Source organism: Rhipicephalus microplus, chromosome 3 (assembly GCF_043290135.1).
Source record: "Rhipicephalus microplus isolate Deutch F79 chromosome 3, USDA_Rmic, whole genome shotgun sequence".
NCBI lineage: Eukaryota > Metazoa > Arthropoda > Arachnida > Ixodida > Ixodidae > Rhipicephalus > Rhipicephalus microplus.
Window position 1 is genome coordinate 41,111,854 of NC_134702.1, and position 16,893 is coordinate 41,128,746.

At 46.5% G+C, this 16,893-nt stretch overlaps 2 protein-coding genes across 7 annotated transcripts in view; one reads left to right on the forward strand and one right to left on the reverse strand.

The window, feature by feature from the left end:
• The window catches only part of LOC119176002 (uncharacterized), a 353,641-nt gene that overhangs the window by 174,750 nt on the left and 161,998 nt on the right, over positions 1–16,893 (reverse strand). For both annotated transcript variants that reach the window (XM_075889318.1, XM_075889319.1), the window contains exon 2: positions 11,370–11,552. In XM_075889318.1, the coding sequence (XP_075745433.1) occupies positions 11,370–11,552 (183 nt within the window). The remainder of the gene's footprint in view (positions 1–11,369; positions 11,553–16,893) is intronic.
• The window catches only part of LOC119175991 (lactosylceramide 4-alpha-galactosyltransferase), a 48,906-nt gene that overhangs the window by 2,856 nt on the left and 29,157 nt on the right, over positions 1–16,893 (forward strand). The window lies entirely within an intron of this gene.

Below are 16,893 nucleotides of genomic sequence, written 5' to 3' on the forward strand. Positions count from 1 at the left end.
TTTTGTGAAATATATTGGTACCGATCTCCATAGAATCACCGAAATATAGACGAAAATCCTGAAATCGGTGTCTTTTACCACTGTTATGTTTTAACGCATGGTGACCACATCATGTTCCTAAATAAAAATAAATAAACAACTAAATAAAACAGAGAGAGAGAGAGAGAGAGAGAGAGAGAGAGAGAGAGACAAAGCCGCAACTGAGTAGCCCGTAAACATACTCATTAAGAAAAAAAATATGTGAGACGAAGGCAGTTGTGTGTAGGCCACGGGCCACATATGGGATACCTTAATGTGCTATCCCTTTTAACACATGCATACACAGCGCGCTCATCCTACTCCTCCTCATCATAATCCTCAGCCTTTTTTAGTCCCCTGCAGGCCGAGGGCCTCTCTCAATCATCTCCAGTTCCCCTTATCCCGTGTAAGCTGATTATATTTTATCCTTGCGAACTTCTAAATTCCACCACTGCATATTTAACTCTCCGCCAAAAACGACCGCGTTTCCCATCGCTTGCTTAACAACCATTCTTCTGCTCTTATGCTGTCCGCCGATTGTCTGTTCTAAGCATTACGTGACCAGTACGGGTTCTCTTTCTTTTTTTTTGCCTGATATTCACTAGAATATCTGCGGCTCCCGTTTGTTCTCTTACCCATTATGCCATCCTCCAAGCTCTGAATGTTATTCCCATAATTTTACCTTCCATTGCACGCTGCGTGGTCCTCCGATTTTTCTCTAGTTGTTTTGTTATTCTCTCTATTTCAGTCATATGTGTAACTTACCAAATGGAGACGTTTCAAAGTCAACTATAGCGCAAAACGCACATTACAACGTGGCAAAATGTTCATTTTCCTAACAACCACGTGTAATAACCCGCGACCTTCGATGTCGGTTCACGAACTTAAGGGGGCACTAAAGTCAAATAACAATTTACGTCAGAGTGAAAGCTCAATGTATGACAACATCTAAAACGACAATATTATCAACAACAGTACCCTACTTACTTATAAATTAAGGTAAATGCACAAAAACACAAGTACCGCAGTAGGACATTTTCAAAGCGGTCCCGATGACATCAGACGGACCGCCTACAATTAATCACTAGTAATCGATCTAACTGCACTAAATAAAGAACCTTCCGTGCATCAAGAGACGCAATAAAATGCTGCTTGTTCGTTTCTGTTTGACTCCCGGAAAAAAGAAGCGCCGGACGTTACTATGGGGAATGGCGTGAGTGGTTCAAAAATTAAAGTTTCGCGTGGTTACACGAGACAGGCGGTGCCATCTAGCGGGGCGCAGTTGAAACAAAAGCGTCTGCAATCTCGAAGCCAACGGCGGGAAATTGATCGATGGCCGTTGTTGCTGCTGTGGCTTCCGCTGATTTCAATCTGCTGCTACTAGCGCAGTAAAGCCGGGCAACGTTGTGCACGGCAACGGTGACGTGAGACGGACCGGTTGGTCCGCTTCTTGAGGCGGGTAATTTGAAGCGCGCTAACCATATGCGGAGCACTAAAACGTGATTTATTTCAAAATAGGCCCTTCCTTAGCACGAAAGTAACACAACGAGGTTTCTGAACCGCCATTTCAGCAATCTACGTCTGCCTAATAGTTCACTTTAATGTCTCTTTAAGCCACCCCGATATTAGGTAAATGTTCCCTTCAACCATACGTTCGCATAACCGACAGCGATAAACACCGCAAGCTAAGTCCTGAACAAAATCGGGACCCGCCGCGGCTATACAGTGGCTATGGTGCTCAACTGCTCACCCAAAACCCGGCCGGGGTGGCCACATTTAGATGTATGCAAAATGAAAATGACAATGCCCATGGTGCTTGGATGTACACGTTAAATAATCCCAAATGGTCGAAACATTCCGGAGCTCTCCACTACGGCGTCTCTCGTAATCACATCGCGGTTTTGGGAAGTGAAACCCGATAACTATCGACACAACTAAACTGAAGCAGGAACACACGGCGGCGGCTATATCTCGATCAAGTTGATGAAGTGACCTAGCTCGAGCAGTAGGGATTCACGTTGTACGCCACTGGTTAGTTACGTCAGGCAAGTATAACGATATGGTATTGAAACCGTAAACAATCAAGGCAATTACTACATATCAGTAAATGGCAACGCGTCGGATGCTTGCAGCGCACCACCTTTACATTGTGCAAACGCGACTTATTGCCGTCGGAGTGAGCAGGTGTTGTTCCCCTCCAGGTGGCAATTGCCAGCTTGCTCTCTCCCTCTTTCCTCTGTGTCCTTGTGTATCTGTGTATGGAAATCAAATAAATAAATAAATAAATAAATAAATAAATAAATAATACGCAACAGCCCGGGGTCAAGTGTTCCCACAACCAGGTTATGTCAGCACACGTGATCGCGAATGATTGCGAATATCAGATAAGCTGCCGCGAAGCGTGTAGTCGGGTTCTGCGTGTAACATGACCGGTAAAGGCGCAAAAGAGGGCCGCCTCTACAAACTCGATTGCTTGTCAGACACGACTCGAGAGGGAAGACAAAGAACCCATTGTCTGTCCTGTTTGCTTTGTTCCTATTCGGCGTGAGAACACCTGTCACGCTCCTCGCCAATGAAATGTGCCTTTTCTATCGAGGTACGGTCATTTTTTTTTTCATTATCTGATTTATACACGGTTCGTGACTTTCCTAGCATCGGTGGCGCCTCGATCCGTACGTGTTCATCGCATTGCGAAAAAGCTGACTTTACTGTGTGTGGGTACTTTCCGGGTAATATTCCGTCAAACCGAAAAAAAAAAACATATTGCAAGTAGTTGCACTAGGGTCTCCCAATTTCGTGACCGGTCTCATCTCTATCTCGGCTGTGGTACCCCGTACCCTCTACAATGTGCAAGGTAGCAAACCGTATATAGTCGAGGAAACATTTCGCCATGATATATTCTCTCTTTGTTGATCGACGTAGCGCGTTTAGAAACATAGGACAAGGGAAGGGACAGAAGGGAGCGCTTACTTCCAACAAAATCTTTATTTCGAGGAGCGTACATATATATGCTCTAGTCAATATTCTCTCTCTTTCCCATATTGCTGCTTCTTCCCACCACCAAATTTTGTGCACGTTTGCATTTTTTTAGCTGTAAACCTCATGGAATGAACGGGGAGAGAGAGAGACAGAGAACATAATAAAACAAACAGGCAGGGGTTTAACCAGATTAACATTTCAGTTGGCTACTCTACATGGGAAGATGTGGTAAGGTCAGCCGAGATGAGAGAAAAAAAAGTCAACAGGCTTTCTCCTACTATACCGGCAAAACAGTGACAAGGGAAACCTGGCATGTGTGTGCTTCTCTCTTTCTTCTCTTTCTTTCTCCTCGCGCAATGCTCCCTGCTGCTTTCTTCCTTCATTTCGGGAATAGGAGCTTCACCTAACGCTCAGCAGTGCAACAGCAGGCAGACAACGACGGCGAAGCGTTCATATCCGCGTAACAATGAAATGTGCCGACGCGAAATGACAGGTCACTTCGAGAAACGATCACATTGCCACATATCCGAAACGATTGATCACCGACAAGCTCACGATCGAGAGGGTATGAATTATTGGATAATGAAGCGTGCGTGTACGCATGTTACCGGCGCACCTTTGAGGGCCGCATATATCCGTACGCTCGTCGACGCCGGGTTTTCCGCGCAGGATGCCGCCACCAAAATCTGAGAGCTATGAAAGCTTCGCTAAAAGCTGAGAGTACCGACTGGACGAACGTCATGTTTGCCAGAAGGAAAGGCCAAAAGCTATGCGAAAAAATACTTGGTGACCTGTGTCATATATGTGCTATTGTCATGTAAGGGACCCTGGACCTTCGTCAAGCTGCTGCGACAGATTTTTGCCCTGGTGTCCCTCCAGATTGTTTTTCTGGTAAATAAAATTGAAATTGAAAATTGAAGAGCATGAAGGGAAGGCATGTTCGCATCAAGTATACAAATAGTACCAATCACATGAAAGTAAAGATAGGGAGTCTATGAGCGTCTGTATGCATGCAGCCCATGCACGTTTGTGTTACAGCGTCAACGTGTCTTAATCTATTTCTTTGCGTATGTGTACCTCCCCATGCCTCTCTCGGTGGGTGCGCGCATGTCTGTTGCAAGCAGCCCGGAAGTAGCGGGCATTGTATACAGTCGAAACACGCAAACAAATTCCATCGCATCGGAGGATTCTTCGAAAATTCCTTCCGGCATTCGTAAACTGAACCCATGCACTCGCAAAGTTACGTGTTCAAAGTGTGCACTACTATAGTGCGAGCCAGGTGCACGGACTATACATACACCACGCACAGTATACAGTCACGTGGTGCGTACCTTGGCCCCTGCGCTGCGTGCAGTAAACATCATCGTCCATAAGGGTGCCCCCATGAGCAACTCAACGCCGTTACGCTACACGGCCGCTATATAGTAACGGTCCACTGCTTCTCACGCGCTAACAACGAGGATGCAACAAGTGCACGGCGCATCATTCTGCCTGCTGCTTCCTCGTATGAGGTGTTTCTCGTTGTAATACACTGTCACAGAGCACCAGCGATTTCGCGCCCCCGTGACGCTGTCCGTTACATGAAGCGCGACGCCACTGTGCCAAACCATGCAAGGTTGGTGTGATTTGCGGTTAGTCATTGTTTACATAATACGTAACAAACGATTTCATAGCGTAAGTGGAGAGCTGTGAAACTTGGGCCCCTCTTTATGCAGTCGTAAATCTCATTATTTACAGAATTGTTGAAAGATGGCGTACACAGACTCCTTAACAATGTCCCAGTGGCATTGTAAAGGACGGACATGTATTTGATGCCCTGAATTCTTTCTTAAATTAAGTTTGGCCATATCTCCTTTCACAAAACCATAATCGTCCCGTATAACCACTTCGCTATCATGACGGCCTAACTCAATCAGCGTCTCGCATCGGGCTAGTCACTTTATATAATGAAAATGAACGATACAGCAATGCTAGAACAAGACAGTCTCATCATCGACATAACCAGTTAAGCGTCACCTCCTAAAATAGTGATTTTTATCTTGGCCAGTTGTGGGACGTGTTGTGTAGGCCACTTGAGAGTGCATAATCTCAACTGGTCATCACAACACACCTCAAAAGTCGCCAAGATCATACTAAATATTTTAGGAGGTAACACTTTGCTGGTTACATTGAAAATAAGACTTTTCATAAAGAAAAAAATGTTTCAGCTGAGCAGAAAGTACCGACAAAAAAAGCGTGTCACAAAAACAAAACAAAAAAAAAACCGAGAAAAACGATCTGTTGCTCAAATGGGCGAAATGGTATATCGGGATAGGAAACACCGATTAAACGCATTAACCGTTGGGACATATTAGTAGAAACATGTACAGAGGCTATGTAGTCGATAAAGAATTGAGGCCCGGGAAGTCAGTTAGAGATGAATGGCGGTACGACGTCTTCGATGATGCGGTACGCGCTATGGTTATAGGAATAGTGTTTTCGTATAGAGGAAAAGGACGAGAGAAGAGGACCTTGATTACGCGCCTGAGCGGACGCAAGTGCCTACATTTGCATATACATACACTACACACATACTATACGTGCGTGATTGCCGACAGTGTGTCTTGGCTGCATACGCAGACATGGCACGAGATCGGGCTGTCATTAGGCACGCTCAAGTGAGTCGACCTTCTTCCGCTCATTCTTTCCCTATTTATAGCATTCGATTCCCCGTCGGACCACGCCATCACTTCCATCTGTTTTCTTTCTCTCCCGCGCAACTTGAATCGCCACCTTGGCTCCTTCACGAAACCCAAGCGGGTTTTGCTTGTGTTTCTATGTGTTTGGGCGAGCAAGAAACAGGCATGAAAGCGCTCTTCTAGAACGGCTCGCCTTGAAACATTTTTTCACTTTGTTTCTTTTCTCGTTCTTCGTTTTGCCGGCTTCATTGTATCCCTTCGCGTTTTTTTTTGTTTTAGTTTCTTTTCGAGATAGCACAGGAATTCGTGTTTGCGCAAATTTATACGCTAAGTGCGGTGGCTTTCCACAAGGAGGAATATGCCATCACATCCTTGACGCTGGCGCTGACAGGCACACAGATAGCAAAACAATGAGAAAGAGAGAAAGAAAAAAAAAGATAAAGTAAGTAGAGGTTTTTTTTTTTTTATAAATATGGCACTTAGATTTCCCCCACTGCGGAGTACGGAAGGCGCTGATAACGATCCTCGAGCCTTGTGGATTGTATCGGAGAATCTGGCATGGTGCATCCCCGCTAACAGTTCATTGTAAATGCATATGGGGATAATAAATTTAAACGCATACATACACAAATACTTACACGTGTGCGTGTGTGTGCGTGTGTGCGTGCGTGCGCGCGCCTCAGCCACCTACGCACCGTGCGATACTTGAAATGAGAGTGCCGGCAGCATGGAGGAAGGAGCATGCTGGCTGTGACGCGCAACACACGTGTCAGCGGTGGCCGCAAGAGCGCGCCGCCAGCGCCGTTGTGAACGAACTCGCGACCCAACGCCGCCTGGAGAAATACGAGATTGCACGCGAGTTAAAGGCGGCGGAGGAGCGGGGGAGAGTAATAGGAGCCATTATCTCCCTCCAAGGTAGTCCAGTTTCGAGCCGTTGCGGTTGAACACACTGCAAACACACCTTCGTTTCTTTGTGTCTATCTCCACGGAGAGCTTACATACCGAGGAGCTTGGCCTGTGTAGGTTACAGGCGGTAAGGTGATATAAAGTGGAAACGGCCGGATCCACGTAATGAATGAAGTTTCCGCGCTTTGTTTTATGTATAAGCGTCCTTTGCGAACGTTCGTATGCTGGTCTGAGCTTGGGCCCTTCGCGGGTGTGTCACCGCAATGAGAAAAACCGTGGGAATAATTTATTCGATTATCTTTATAGCCCTCTGGGCCCGTGCCCCCTCGCCATTTTTTTTCTGCCATAGCATACACAGCCAAAAATGGTACTCGACCACATCTGCCCCCCCCCCCTTCAGATCAATTAAGGATGGTGAAACCCCCCCTCCCCCCCCCCCCCCCAAAGAAAAGAAAAAAATTCTACTTGCGCCTCTGTATTTGTGTTTGTATGCGTGTGGGCGATCACGAAAATTTACAAGCGTATGATAATTCATTCGTTCAAAATCACCTATCAATTACCAGTCAGAGTTCGAGAGATTAACAACCAAGCACAGCGTCAATCGAGCGATAAACATGTGCGCCTCATGTCAAAAATGAAACCTGAAAGTTGAGCTCATATAACCTTCTCAAATGAAGGCATGTGCAAGCAGAATATAAGGAACTTCTGTATAAAAAAAAAACAACGGAATTAAAGGAGACATCAAGTGCCATACCTTCGCAGAAAGCCCATGGCTGTATGTTTTTCAGTACTTTAATATGTTACGTTTGTGTACTGTCGCTCCAAATATGATGAAAACTGACATGGAAAAGGCCGGACTGCTCATAAAATTATGAACTGACCATTATTATTAGCTGTCTTGTCGTTTGTACGAATGATGTATTTGAAGTGGCGCTAAAGGCTCACACAAATTTAAACAATTATCTATTTATATGGGTCCCTAACAACAATCGTGCACGCCATTTTACATCTTGCACGTTGCCACGCGACTCGTAGAGCAAGTTAACATCGCCATATTATTTATGTATTTAACATTTGAAAAAGCCTACTTAGGAGTATCCCATACATGACTGCATTTCAGCGCCTAAGTATACACCGAAATGTGTGAGGCGGGTGTCATGCTTTGCGAATGTCATACTTTATGTTTCTTATAACTTATTAGGCATTGTATACCGAGCCTTTTTCTAAATTAATAAACTCCTTAGAAACTGTGCTCATAAAAGTTGCATATAGGTGATCACTGCAGGGACACCTCATAAAAACTTATAGTCAATCACGTGCACACGATATTCGAGCGACAAGCAACGTGACAGACTGACCGTGCGACATCACGCGTGGAGTGTCCACATGAACCAGGAATTCCTATAGACACTCTTAACGCACTCTGAACATTCCCTTACACCACGTAACAACACCCCGGAGAGATTCTCATAAACTCCCTTGCTCTTAACCTCCTTCACCTTGCCCTCCAACCCACCTAGAAAAGAATTATTTCATACCAATCCACCTCGCTAACTCCTTACAGACAGGCACTCATCCACGCACATAGCCGTTCTGAATGATTGTATGGTTGATTGATTGATTGATTGATCGAATGAGTGATCTATCAATCTATTGATTGATTGATTGATTGATTGATTGATTGATTGACTCCCTGATTGGTGATTCTTATGTACCACGCCTGGGTCAATATTTCGCATAGGATGATCTCATGGAACGGAGAAACCCACGTGTGACTTTCTTGTGATTGGCCAAGCGCACCTGACCGCGCATTGTGTGGTGAGCGCGCGACGTTAGCCGAGTCCGCGTACAGTGAACCTCCTTCGCATTATGTGACCCTAAGTGACCGTAATATCCGGAGAGAAGCCGAGTCACCGACTCCGGCATAAATTAAGTCGTCCGCGTGCGCGAGACACTCGTTGAACGTCCCTGTTCTTGTCGTTTTCGCTTCGTCCATGAGACTTATCGTGTTGCGTTGAAGCCGATCCGACTTTATAAGCACGTCACCGCTCCACTGCGCGCGGCCGTGACGTACGCAAATGGAGTGGAACGTTTCCGACATGTCTCGGCGGCGGATCGGTCGCGCTTCGTTTTGCGTTACGCCAATATAGTGAAAACACTGCTATAGCGGACACGCTTTGCCTCCTGCGCCGAACGAAAACGCCAGAGGTATACAACGCGTTCACTCGGCAGAGAGAGAGAGAGAGAGAGAGAGAGAGAGAGAGAGAGAGAGAGAGAGAGATAAAGATGCAAGGAAAGGCAGGGAGGTTAACCATACGCACATCCGGTTTGCTACCCTGCACTGGGGAAGGGATAAAGGGGAGAAAAGAGGTTGCAGAAAGATGAGAAGGTACACACAATCACGAGCACACTCGGGGAGCACACACAGTCTACAGGCGGTCGCTCAGGTTTGTTGACTTTAGGTAAAGTATCAGTGCTTTAGTTGCTTTCTGCGCAACTGAGGCAGATGCCCAAGGTCCTAGTATCTTCTGCACACAAAATGGTCCGGGGTCAAGTCGATTCAAAACCATCCGGAGCTGGCATCGCTGTGTGTCGTAGCAAGCGCAGCTGCACAGGACGTGTTCGATGGTCTCTTCAGCTCCGCAGTAGTCGCATGTAGGAGTGTCTGCCATACCAATGCGAAAGGAGTACACCTTTGTAAATGCAACACCCAACCAAAGGCTTGCATAACAGTGTCGCATCGGAGCGGGAAAGTTGTGATGGTAGCTCTAGCTTGAGCGAAGGATCCAGTTCATAAAATTGACACCAGACTTTAGAATAATTCTAAGCGGAAGCAGAAGCTACGAAAAACAAAAGATTTGCGAAAACTATACGCCACAAAAAGCAAAGGGCAGATATCTCCGAACCGAGAAATGTCCCCAGTCGAGTAGATCGAACAGATTCATATGTATGTCACATCTCGAAATTGGTCCACCTCAATTTCTTTTCATTGGTGTCATAAATAATACGCTGTAGTTAAAGTACACATAATGCCCGCTGTATGCCTTTCTGTGGCGTTATTGTCCATCGACCTCGTCGTGTTTTATCAAACGAGGAAGTTCGCGCATTGGTCTATTCCCTTTCTTTCGTCCTCGTTTACTTGTAGCATAGATCGAAAAAAAAGAACTGGAGCGCCCTCAGACTCACTGGAGGCGGGTACTTCAAGCTTAGGGCTCACTCGAACTGAGACTCACCAAAGGTTTTCGCCAGCGCACTCACTCATTCAAACTTGGACTCATTAAAATTTACTTATACTGGGCCCACTCGAACTCAGTCTCACCGAACCATTACTAAGCATGACTCAGACTCACTCTGAACGTGCGATCTGCGCCTGGGTAAGTATGAGTTAGTAGACTCATGATTTCGACGACCTATGACTCGTAGAACTACTGCAGTTCTATACTGTTACGGCACCTTCGAGAATCGCTTGGTTGGGCCAACAAAGGCGCGCTATACTTTGCAGGTCGTTCCAACCTGAGCCTATATGGTTTGTTACGCATCGCAAGGCCACTTAGAGGGCTCTTTGCATTCTACCGACGGACGTTGTCACAAATGCTGACAACACTTCAAAAATACCGGAGTTGGCGGAAAGACGGAAACCCTTGAAGAGACGAGAAGTTGCTGGAACTGCATCTTTGCTGCCCGAGTCAACATTAGGACAACGCGATTTGACTTCGTCGAGGCGCAGTGACTGGTGTTGCTGCCTCAACGAACTGGGCAATTCAGTTGGCAAGTTCCCTGGCCGAAGCGTTGACTGTCTACATTTCGCGTTCAGTATATTGCCGTCATCACGCTACCTACATATTGCAGGCTTCGCCTGCGAACATTAGCTCCCCGAAGCGTGCAATGGTTTAATTGCTGTATGGTGCAGTAATTAGGTAACAAACTAGGCGAGTTGAATGGTACTCACGATGCTGAAGTACTGTTCTTGGAAAGTGCACATTTTTAAGCTGCCATGGTAGATAAAATTTGTTTAATTATTATTTTTTTCATATAGTCTTGCTCAAAGCCTCCCTTTCTGTTTAATTATTTCATGCTTTTCCATTAAAGAGGCCCCGCAACAAGTCTCGTAGTTTCAATTGGCTTCAATAGCTTGATTGGAAAGTTTATTGTCTCACTTGTTTATTGGTCCCAAAAATCTTAACAATCTATGGTGTGAGCGGAGTTATAGGAATTCGCTGTACGATGCAAGTGCTTTCTCTTTCAGTTGGTACTAGCGAACGCGCTGAGACTACACCGTGAGGGGGAGGAGGAGGACGAGGGTAAGAAGCTACGTCTACGTCACTCTAGTCACGTCAACCCGTCCGTGCGCCTCGTGATCTTGAGCACTTTTTTTTTCTTTTAATGTGGGGCTTACTTACAATGTGATCAGGAGCGCGCGAGAGGGCATGTCGCGGCCTCTTGCGGCGGCCGCTGTAACTACGCAGCTCGCGATGCTCAAATCAGCTTACCGCGTACTTTAAGTTTATGGTATGGTCATTTACGTTTACGGCCTTATTTTTCGACACAAGAACGAGTTATTCTACGTAGACTGACATTGAGATTTAACCGCCGATTCCAGGCCGCGTGCTGCGCTAAAGGTTAGGCTCTCGTGTTCTCAGGAGCATTTTCTGACCATGCAGAAAAAAGCGTTGCAGGGCCCCTTCAAACTCTCGGTAGCTAGACAGCGCTCGCATCGTGTACTTTCACTGTTGTCCGGCGTCTTGTTTGTGCCGGGCATCGTAATTACGGTGCAGTGTGTGCGCTCACCCGAGCTCCGGGCACGACTCGGTGAGCAGGACGACGCAGTCGAGGCATCCCTTGGCCGCCGCGTAGTGCAGCGCCAAGGCTCCCGTTCGGGACTGCAGCGACGCCACGGTGGGCGCCATGGGGCCGGGGACGCCGTTGCCGCCCGCCCGCAGCAACCAGCGGAGGACGCGCCAGCGACCGTGCCTGCAAGAGGGGACAATCCACACGTCATCATCGGAGAAACGCTTCAAAACCTTCTGCTGTGTGCGGTGAACTACGAGCAAAGGACGCGTTAGCGACACCATCACGGCTTCTGTATCAACTGCGTATGCAGTCATAGGCAATGTAAGTTTCTAAGGGTTAATGCGAGAACATTAAGAAAAAGAAGCAATTTGGTTAGGACTAGCTGGTTCATAGTACTCATTTTGAAAAGGGCAGCGCAACGACACATTCTTCTATTACAAAAATATGCATTGACAAAAATTAATAACATCGAGCTGCTTCTGGCACTCTACACAAATACCATCTATGGCAGGCCTTAGGGTCAAAGTGATGCGGGCTAAGGGCCGCTACTACCTCTCTATGAACATTCGAGAGACCATCGATCGCCTTCTTGCTTGGTGATCCGCAGTACTTCAACAAACATACCTTTCTCTCTCTCTTTCTCTCTCTTTCTCTCTCTCTCTCTTTCACACACACACACACACACACGCACACACACACACACACACACACACACACACACACACACACACACACACACACACACACACACACACACGCGAATCCTATGTGGGTTGGGGTGCCCTTCAGCAAGGTGGCACATTTAGTCGGGACCCTTTGAGCTTTGTTGATCTGCTGAAATTATCGACGGCACATCTACAGCAGCAGTAATTTATAGATAAGCAAGCAAATAGCACCACAAATCTTTAAATGGGTGCCTTAATGACGCAGGCGAATGTAATCGTAGCACGGTAAACAAAGTGTACGAGGGGCACGGCATGCAAAATTATGAGAAATTCGAAGCAGCGATCAGCCAAGACACGCACAAAAATTGTATTTCAGAAACGTTCTTCTCTGAATGACCCCAAACTGAACGCGTCGCTCGTGGGGAATTACGTACACCAGGTTGGTATACAGCCCACGATGCAGTGGCAGAGTACAAGTTTTGCTATGTGGCACGTATCTCCCACGAACGCCGCTTCCTCGAGGCACACTTCAGTTTCCCACCACTTTGGCGTAACGGTCACTCGAGACCAGATGTCGACCCAGCCGGTCAGCCGAGTTGGGTCTCGGGGCTTCCGATCAGGGCCTATCACACCAGGAACCGGAAGATAAACACTTAATGGCTGTATAGACACCGAGGTTCAGTCGTGAGAAACGGCACGTCTAATAGAACCGCGGAGCATCGATACCGAAAGTCATGAGGTAATGATAAACAAATTGTGGACAGGACTGAGTCTGCTTCGCAGCAACAAACATCCAAGCACGAAAAGAGAGAGAGAGAGAAAAAAAGATCACGTCGTCGTCAACCACTTCGCGGGCCCAAAGACCGGTCAGCCATCCTGTCCATTTCGCGGTTGGCCCGATAGCGAATGCCATGCAACTTGTTCTTCGGCTCTGTGCGCAGTAGTCAGGAATTCCGTATCACGTTGCTAACCTGCCTGTCCTTCCTCCTTCCCTCAATATTCGTTCTCCTTCATATCACGTTCTTTAAAGAAATGATAACTCGATGCTGGAGAAACAAGCAATGCGCACGCGCTCTCTAGAAACACTCGCTTGTGAAACTTTCCGCACTCAGTTGACATTCCGTCGTGCTGTTTCGGTGATGATATACGGTGGGTAATCGCATAAGGGCCACAAATGGTGGTGGTAGTGGTTAGAAGAGGAGGAAGGCACCTGATTTCTGCAGCCTGGTCGGGAGCACGGTGCAGTGCCTAGCCACAAAAGACGAATGGGCGTCAAATATAGGGTTACCAACTATTCAATGAAGGAAATCGGAGCGGGAGGGTGGGAGGGGGTACCATAAACTGACAGCTACTAATTAAAAAAAAATGAAAGGGACGTGAAATGAATGCAATGGAATAAGAACTACATGTATATTTTTTGTATGGCATAGTTATTATTCCACACACCATGGACAGGTGAACAGAGGTATACAACATTAAGAAATTAGCGCACCTTGCACTAAGTCGCGCAAGGCTGGGTCACAGCAGAGCTGCCATAGGCACCTACAGCAATTCCGTCGTGACTAGGCTTTTGTCATCTCACCTGGCTCGTTATACTATACTATACCATACTTTATGATACACTCTACGTGGTTATGTTTGCTCCTTTTTCTATCGTTTCCTGAGCCTTTGTCTTACTACCTCTTTTTCTTTGTGCCTATTGGTTTGTTTTTATTGCCTATACTTATGCATACTTCAGTCTTTCTTCTCTTTCTTTTTCTTCTTTTTTTCTCGTTTTTTTTTCTTTATCTCTCTCGCTATCCGTAGTTGTACTCTCTGCCTTTTATTGTTTCTCATCCCTCGACCATTACAGCTGCACTGCAAAAGCCACATAAATTTGTGCAAATCCGGCCACTCACCACACCAATCGGCTGAAAATTATTAACGGAACACACGGACGGCAAACGCAGTGAATAAGGGCCGTGATTTCAAGCTGCGCTTGTTAACCAAAGCTTTGGCGTGGCGAACGAGGACATGTCGATTCGTGATGGTGATAATTTTCTATCCACGACACATTGCGAATCTCAACCTTGAAGGCTGTGCAGTAAAAAAAAAAAAATCTGGTGCTTTTGCATCAGCATCCTCCTGTAGAGGACGTTCTGCAAATTTCACGGGCAAACTCTGCACTGTTTTCGCAGGTACTTCGCATTGTTAACAACGCAATAAACCATCCTCGTTCGCCGTGCGATATAGCGGAGGATCTCGCGACCGGTAATAGCTGTGGTAACTCGGTTTCTCCAAGAAAGCAAATAAAGAATAATGTAAAGGAGACTTCGCTTATCTGCACAAGCGGCAACGTTGCTCCAATCCGTATCACTTACGAATCGCATCCCAAGTCTGAGGTTTCCCTCGTGTTCCGAGAAAAAAGCGGTCCGTTCAAGCAGCTTTCCGAGCCGCCGAAGGTCGTATTGCGTACCTTCGCTCCTTAGCGTGGAGATTCGGCCGTTTATACTCGAGAAAGAAGGGAAAAAAAGTATGACCTTATGCACAACTGTTTTCGTTCAACGTTTGCTTATATGCTCACCACTTAAGTAGCATACGTGATACGTGTTGCAAACGTGTGTTTATATAATAGTTGGATGTCTCGCGGAGAAAGGGAGAGAGAGAAAAAGTAGAGAGGAAAGGCAAGGAAGTTAACCAAGCTTGGCTTCGTTGGCTATGCTTGTGGTGGGGTAAAAAGGGAATAATAGAAAGGAAATAGAGAGAAAAGAAGAAGGGTAAGAAGGAGATAGACAAATAGTCAGCTCTGTACTACACAGCACGGTCTCACGTTGTTCTTTTACAAGCGCTCTTGAAATCCAGGTCCAGCTGCAAATTATGAGCCGCTAAAGCTGTGGGTCTGCATGTTAGATAATGCAGTCACGACAGGTAGCCAGTATGCAAGGTAGCCAGCGTGCAAGATTAACTTGATCGGTGAAGTAAATCGTGATTAAATTTAACAAACTACGTTCAGGTGTAGAAAGGGTGATGATGCCAATAAATTAAATCATCATTACGACTACAGATCCCTGTCGAGCACACTAAACAGCAATGAAAAAAGAAAAAAAAACACTCCCTTTATGTAAATTATCCTACGTAGAGGTTGTAGTATGCGTTACGTATAAGTGTAACCCATGCAAGATTTACGCGCCGAAAGCGCGGTATATCATCAAGAGGCACGCATTGGTCGCGGAATCAGTACTAGTTGTTGATTTCTATGGGATCAATTAACGTACCCTCCGTATAAAGGTGCACAGGTGCTTGTGCATCACGTTAATGCTGTTCTAAGCTCGGTGTGACTCATTAACTGTGCGTGAAATGCATAAGTTTGAGCTGTTAGAAACGTAACCTCGTGCCTTTCGTTCCTTGTCCATGAAATGCCACTAAATCATTTAAAAAGCTATTGTAATGTGTAGCGGGTACAGGAATCCCTGTCGGGCGTTTATCGTCTTTTACTCTGCACATTTCTTTATCTGATCAAATAAACATTAATTAATCGATCAATTCATTAATTCATATAGACCAAATCGAAATGCAGCTGGCGAACTAGAGAATCGAATACGCGTCCTCGAGCTCACAAGCTCGACAATGAGACGAAGTTTATCGCTATAGTGCGAGCCCAGCGGGAAGAAAAACGAATAAAGCTTCAAGTTGTACTTGTTTCTTTTATCTGCCACAGCTATAGGAGCATAAGAAATCCGAACACACGCGCAAGTGAAGGTAACACGGATCGAATTCAGAGAGGAGCACTGTGGATGCACATCTCAGGGCAGAACCGAAGGTCCCTGGGTGTAAAGTAGCTCTTTCTTTACAGCCCGATACTCGTCTCTCCTTGACGCTCCCCGGTGCGATTTCGATCATCCTTGATCTTTGCCGCGGGTGCTGTTTTGTTCCTTTACAAGTACGTACGTCCCTACGCTGGCTCGTGTCGATGCCGCTCCCACCACTGTAAACGCTTGCACTTGCAGCACGTGTACGAGCCGTGCAACATGCGTGATACCTACTGCGAGGTCCGTGTTTTTTTGTATTCCGCGAGCGGACGCCATTATGATGGCCCGTCCCGACTTGGCTGCCCTGCAGCGTGTTAGTGCTCCGGAGGCCATCGCTTCTTTACCTCGTCGCTCCGAATATATTTCGTGACCTACATTAGCCGGCTTTTGTGTACGCCAGCAACGTATGGCTCGATGTGTGTTGCAGTAAGCGGCGGTGCCTGGGCGCGCCGTATGCGCATGCGCTCTTCTTCCCGGAGAAATTGCGCCCGAGGTTTCCGTTCGTGTGCATCTTGATACCGTTAGTTCCCCGCTTCCTTTTCTACGCACTGTTGCTTTCTATTTTTTTATTCGCTGCAGCCGCAAGCATCGCAACGCAGCACAAGGAATCGGTATGCGGAAATGCGGTAAAACGTTGTACTCGCCGGGCAATGCTCCTTTTTTACGTAGTCCACTCAAACTGTATGAGAGCAAACACGGAGGTTATAACTTGTCGTGCGTCATCTAATAGCGCTATATGTTATTGAAGTTGATTGATAGGTGGGGTTTAACGTCCCAAAACCACACTATGATTATCAGAGACGCCGTAGTGGAGAGCCACCTGGGGTTCTTTAACGTGCACCGAAATCTGAGCACACAAGCCTGCAGCATTTCCGCCCCCATCGGAAATGCAGCCGCCGCAGCCGGAATTCAATCCCAAAACCTGCGGGTCAGAAGCCAAGTACCTTATAGCCACAAGACCATCGTGGCGGGGCTGTTCTTGAAGTACACAGTGCAAATTTCAGAGTTCTTTCATTGTGCATGATTGTAAGGATACATGTGGGGATCACACAAACGTAGAAAAGGAGA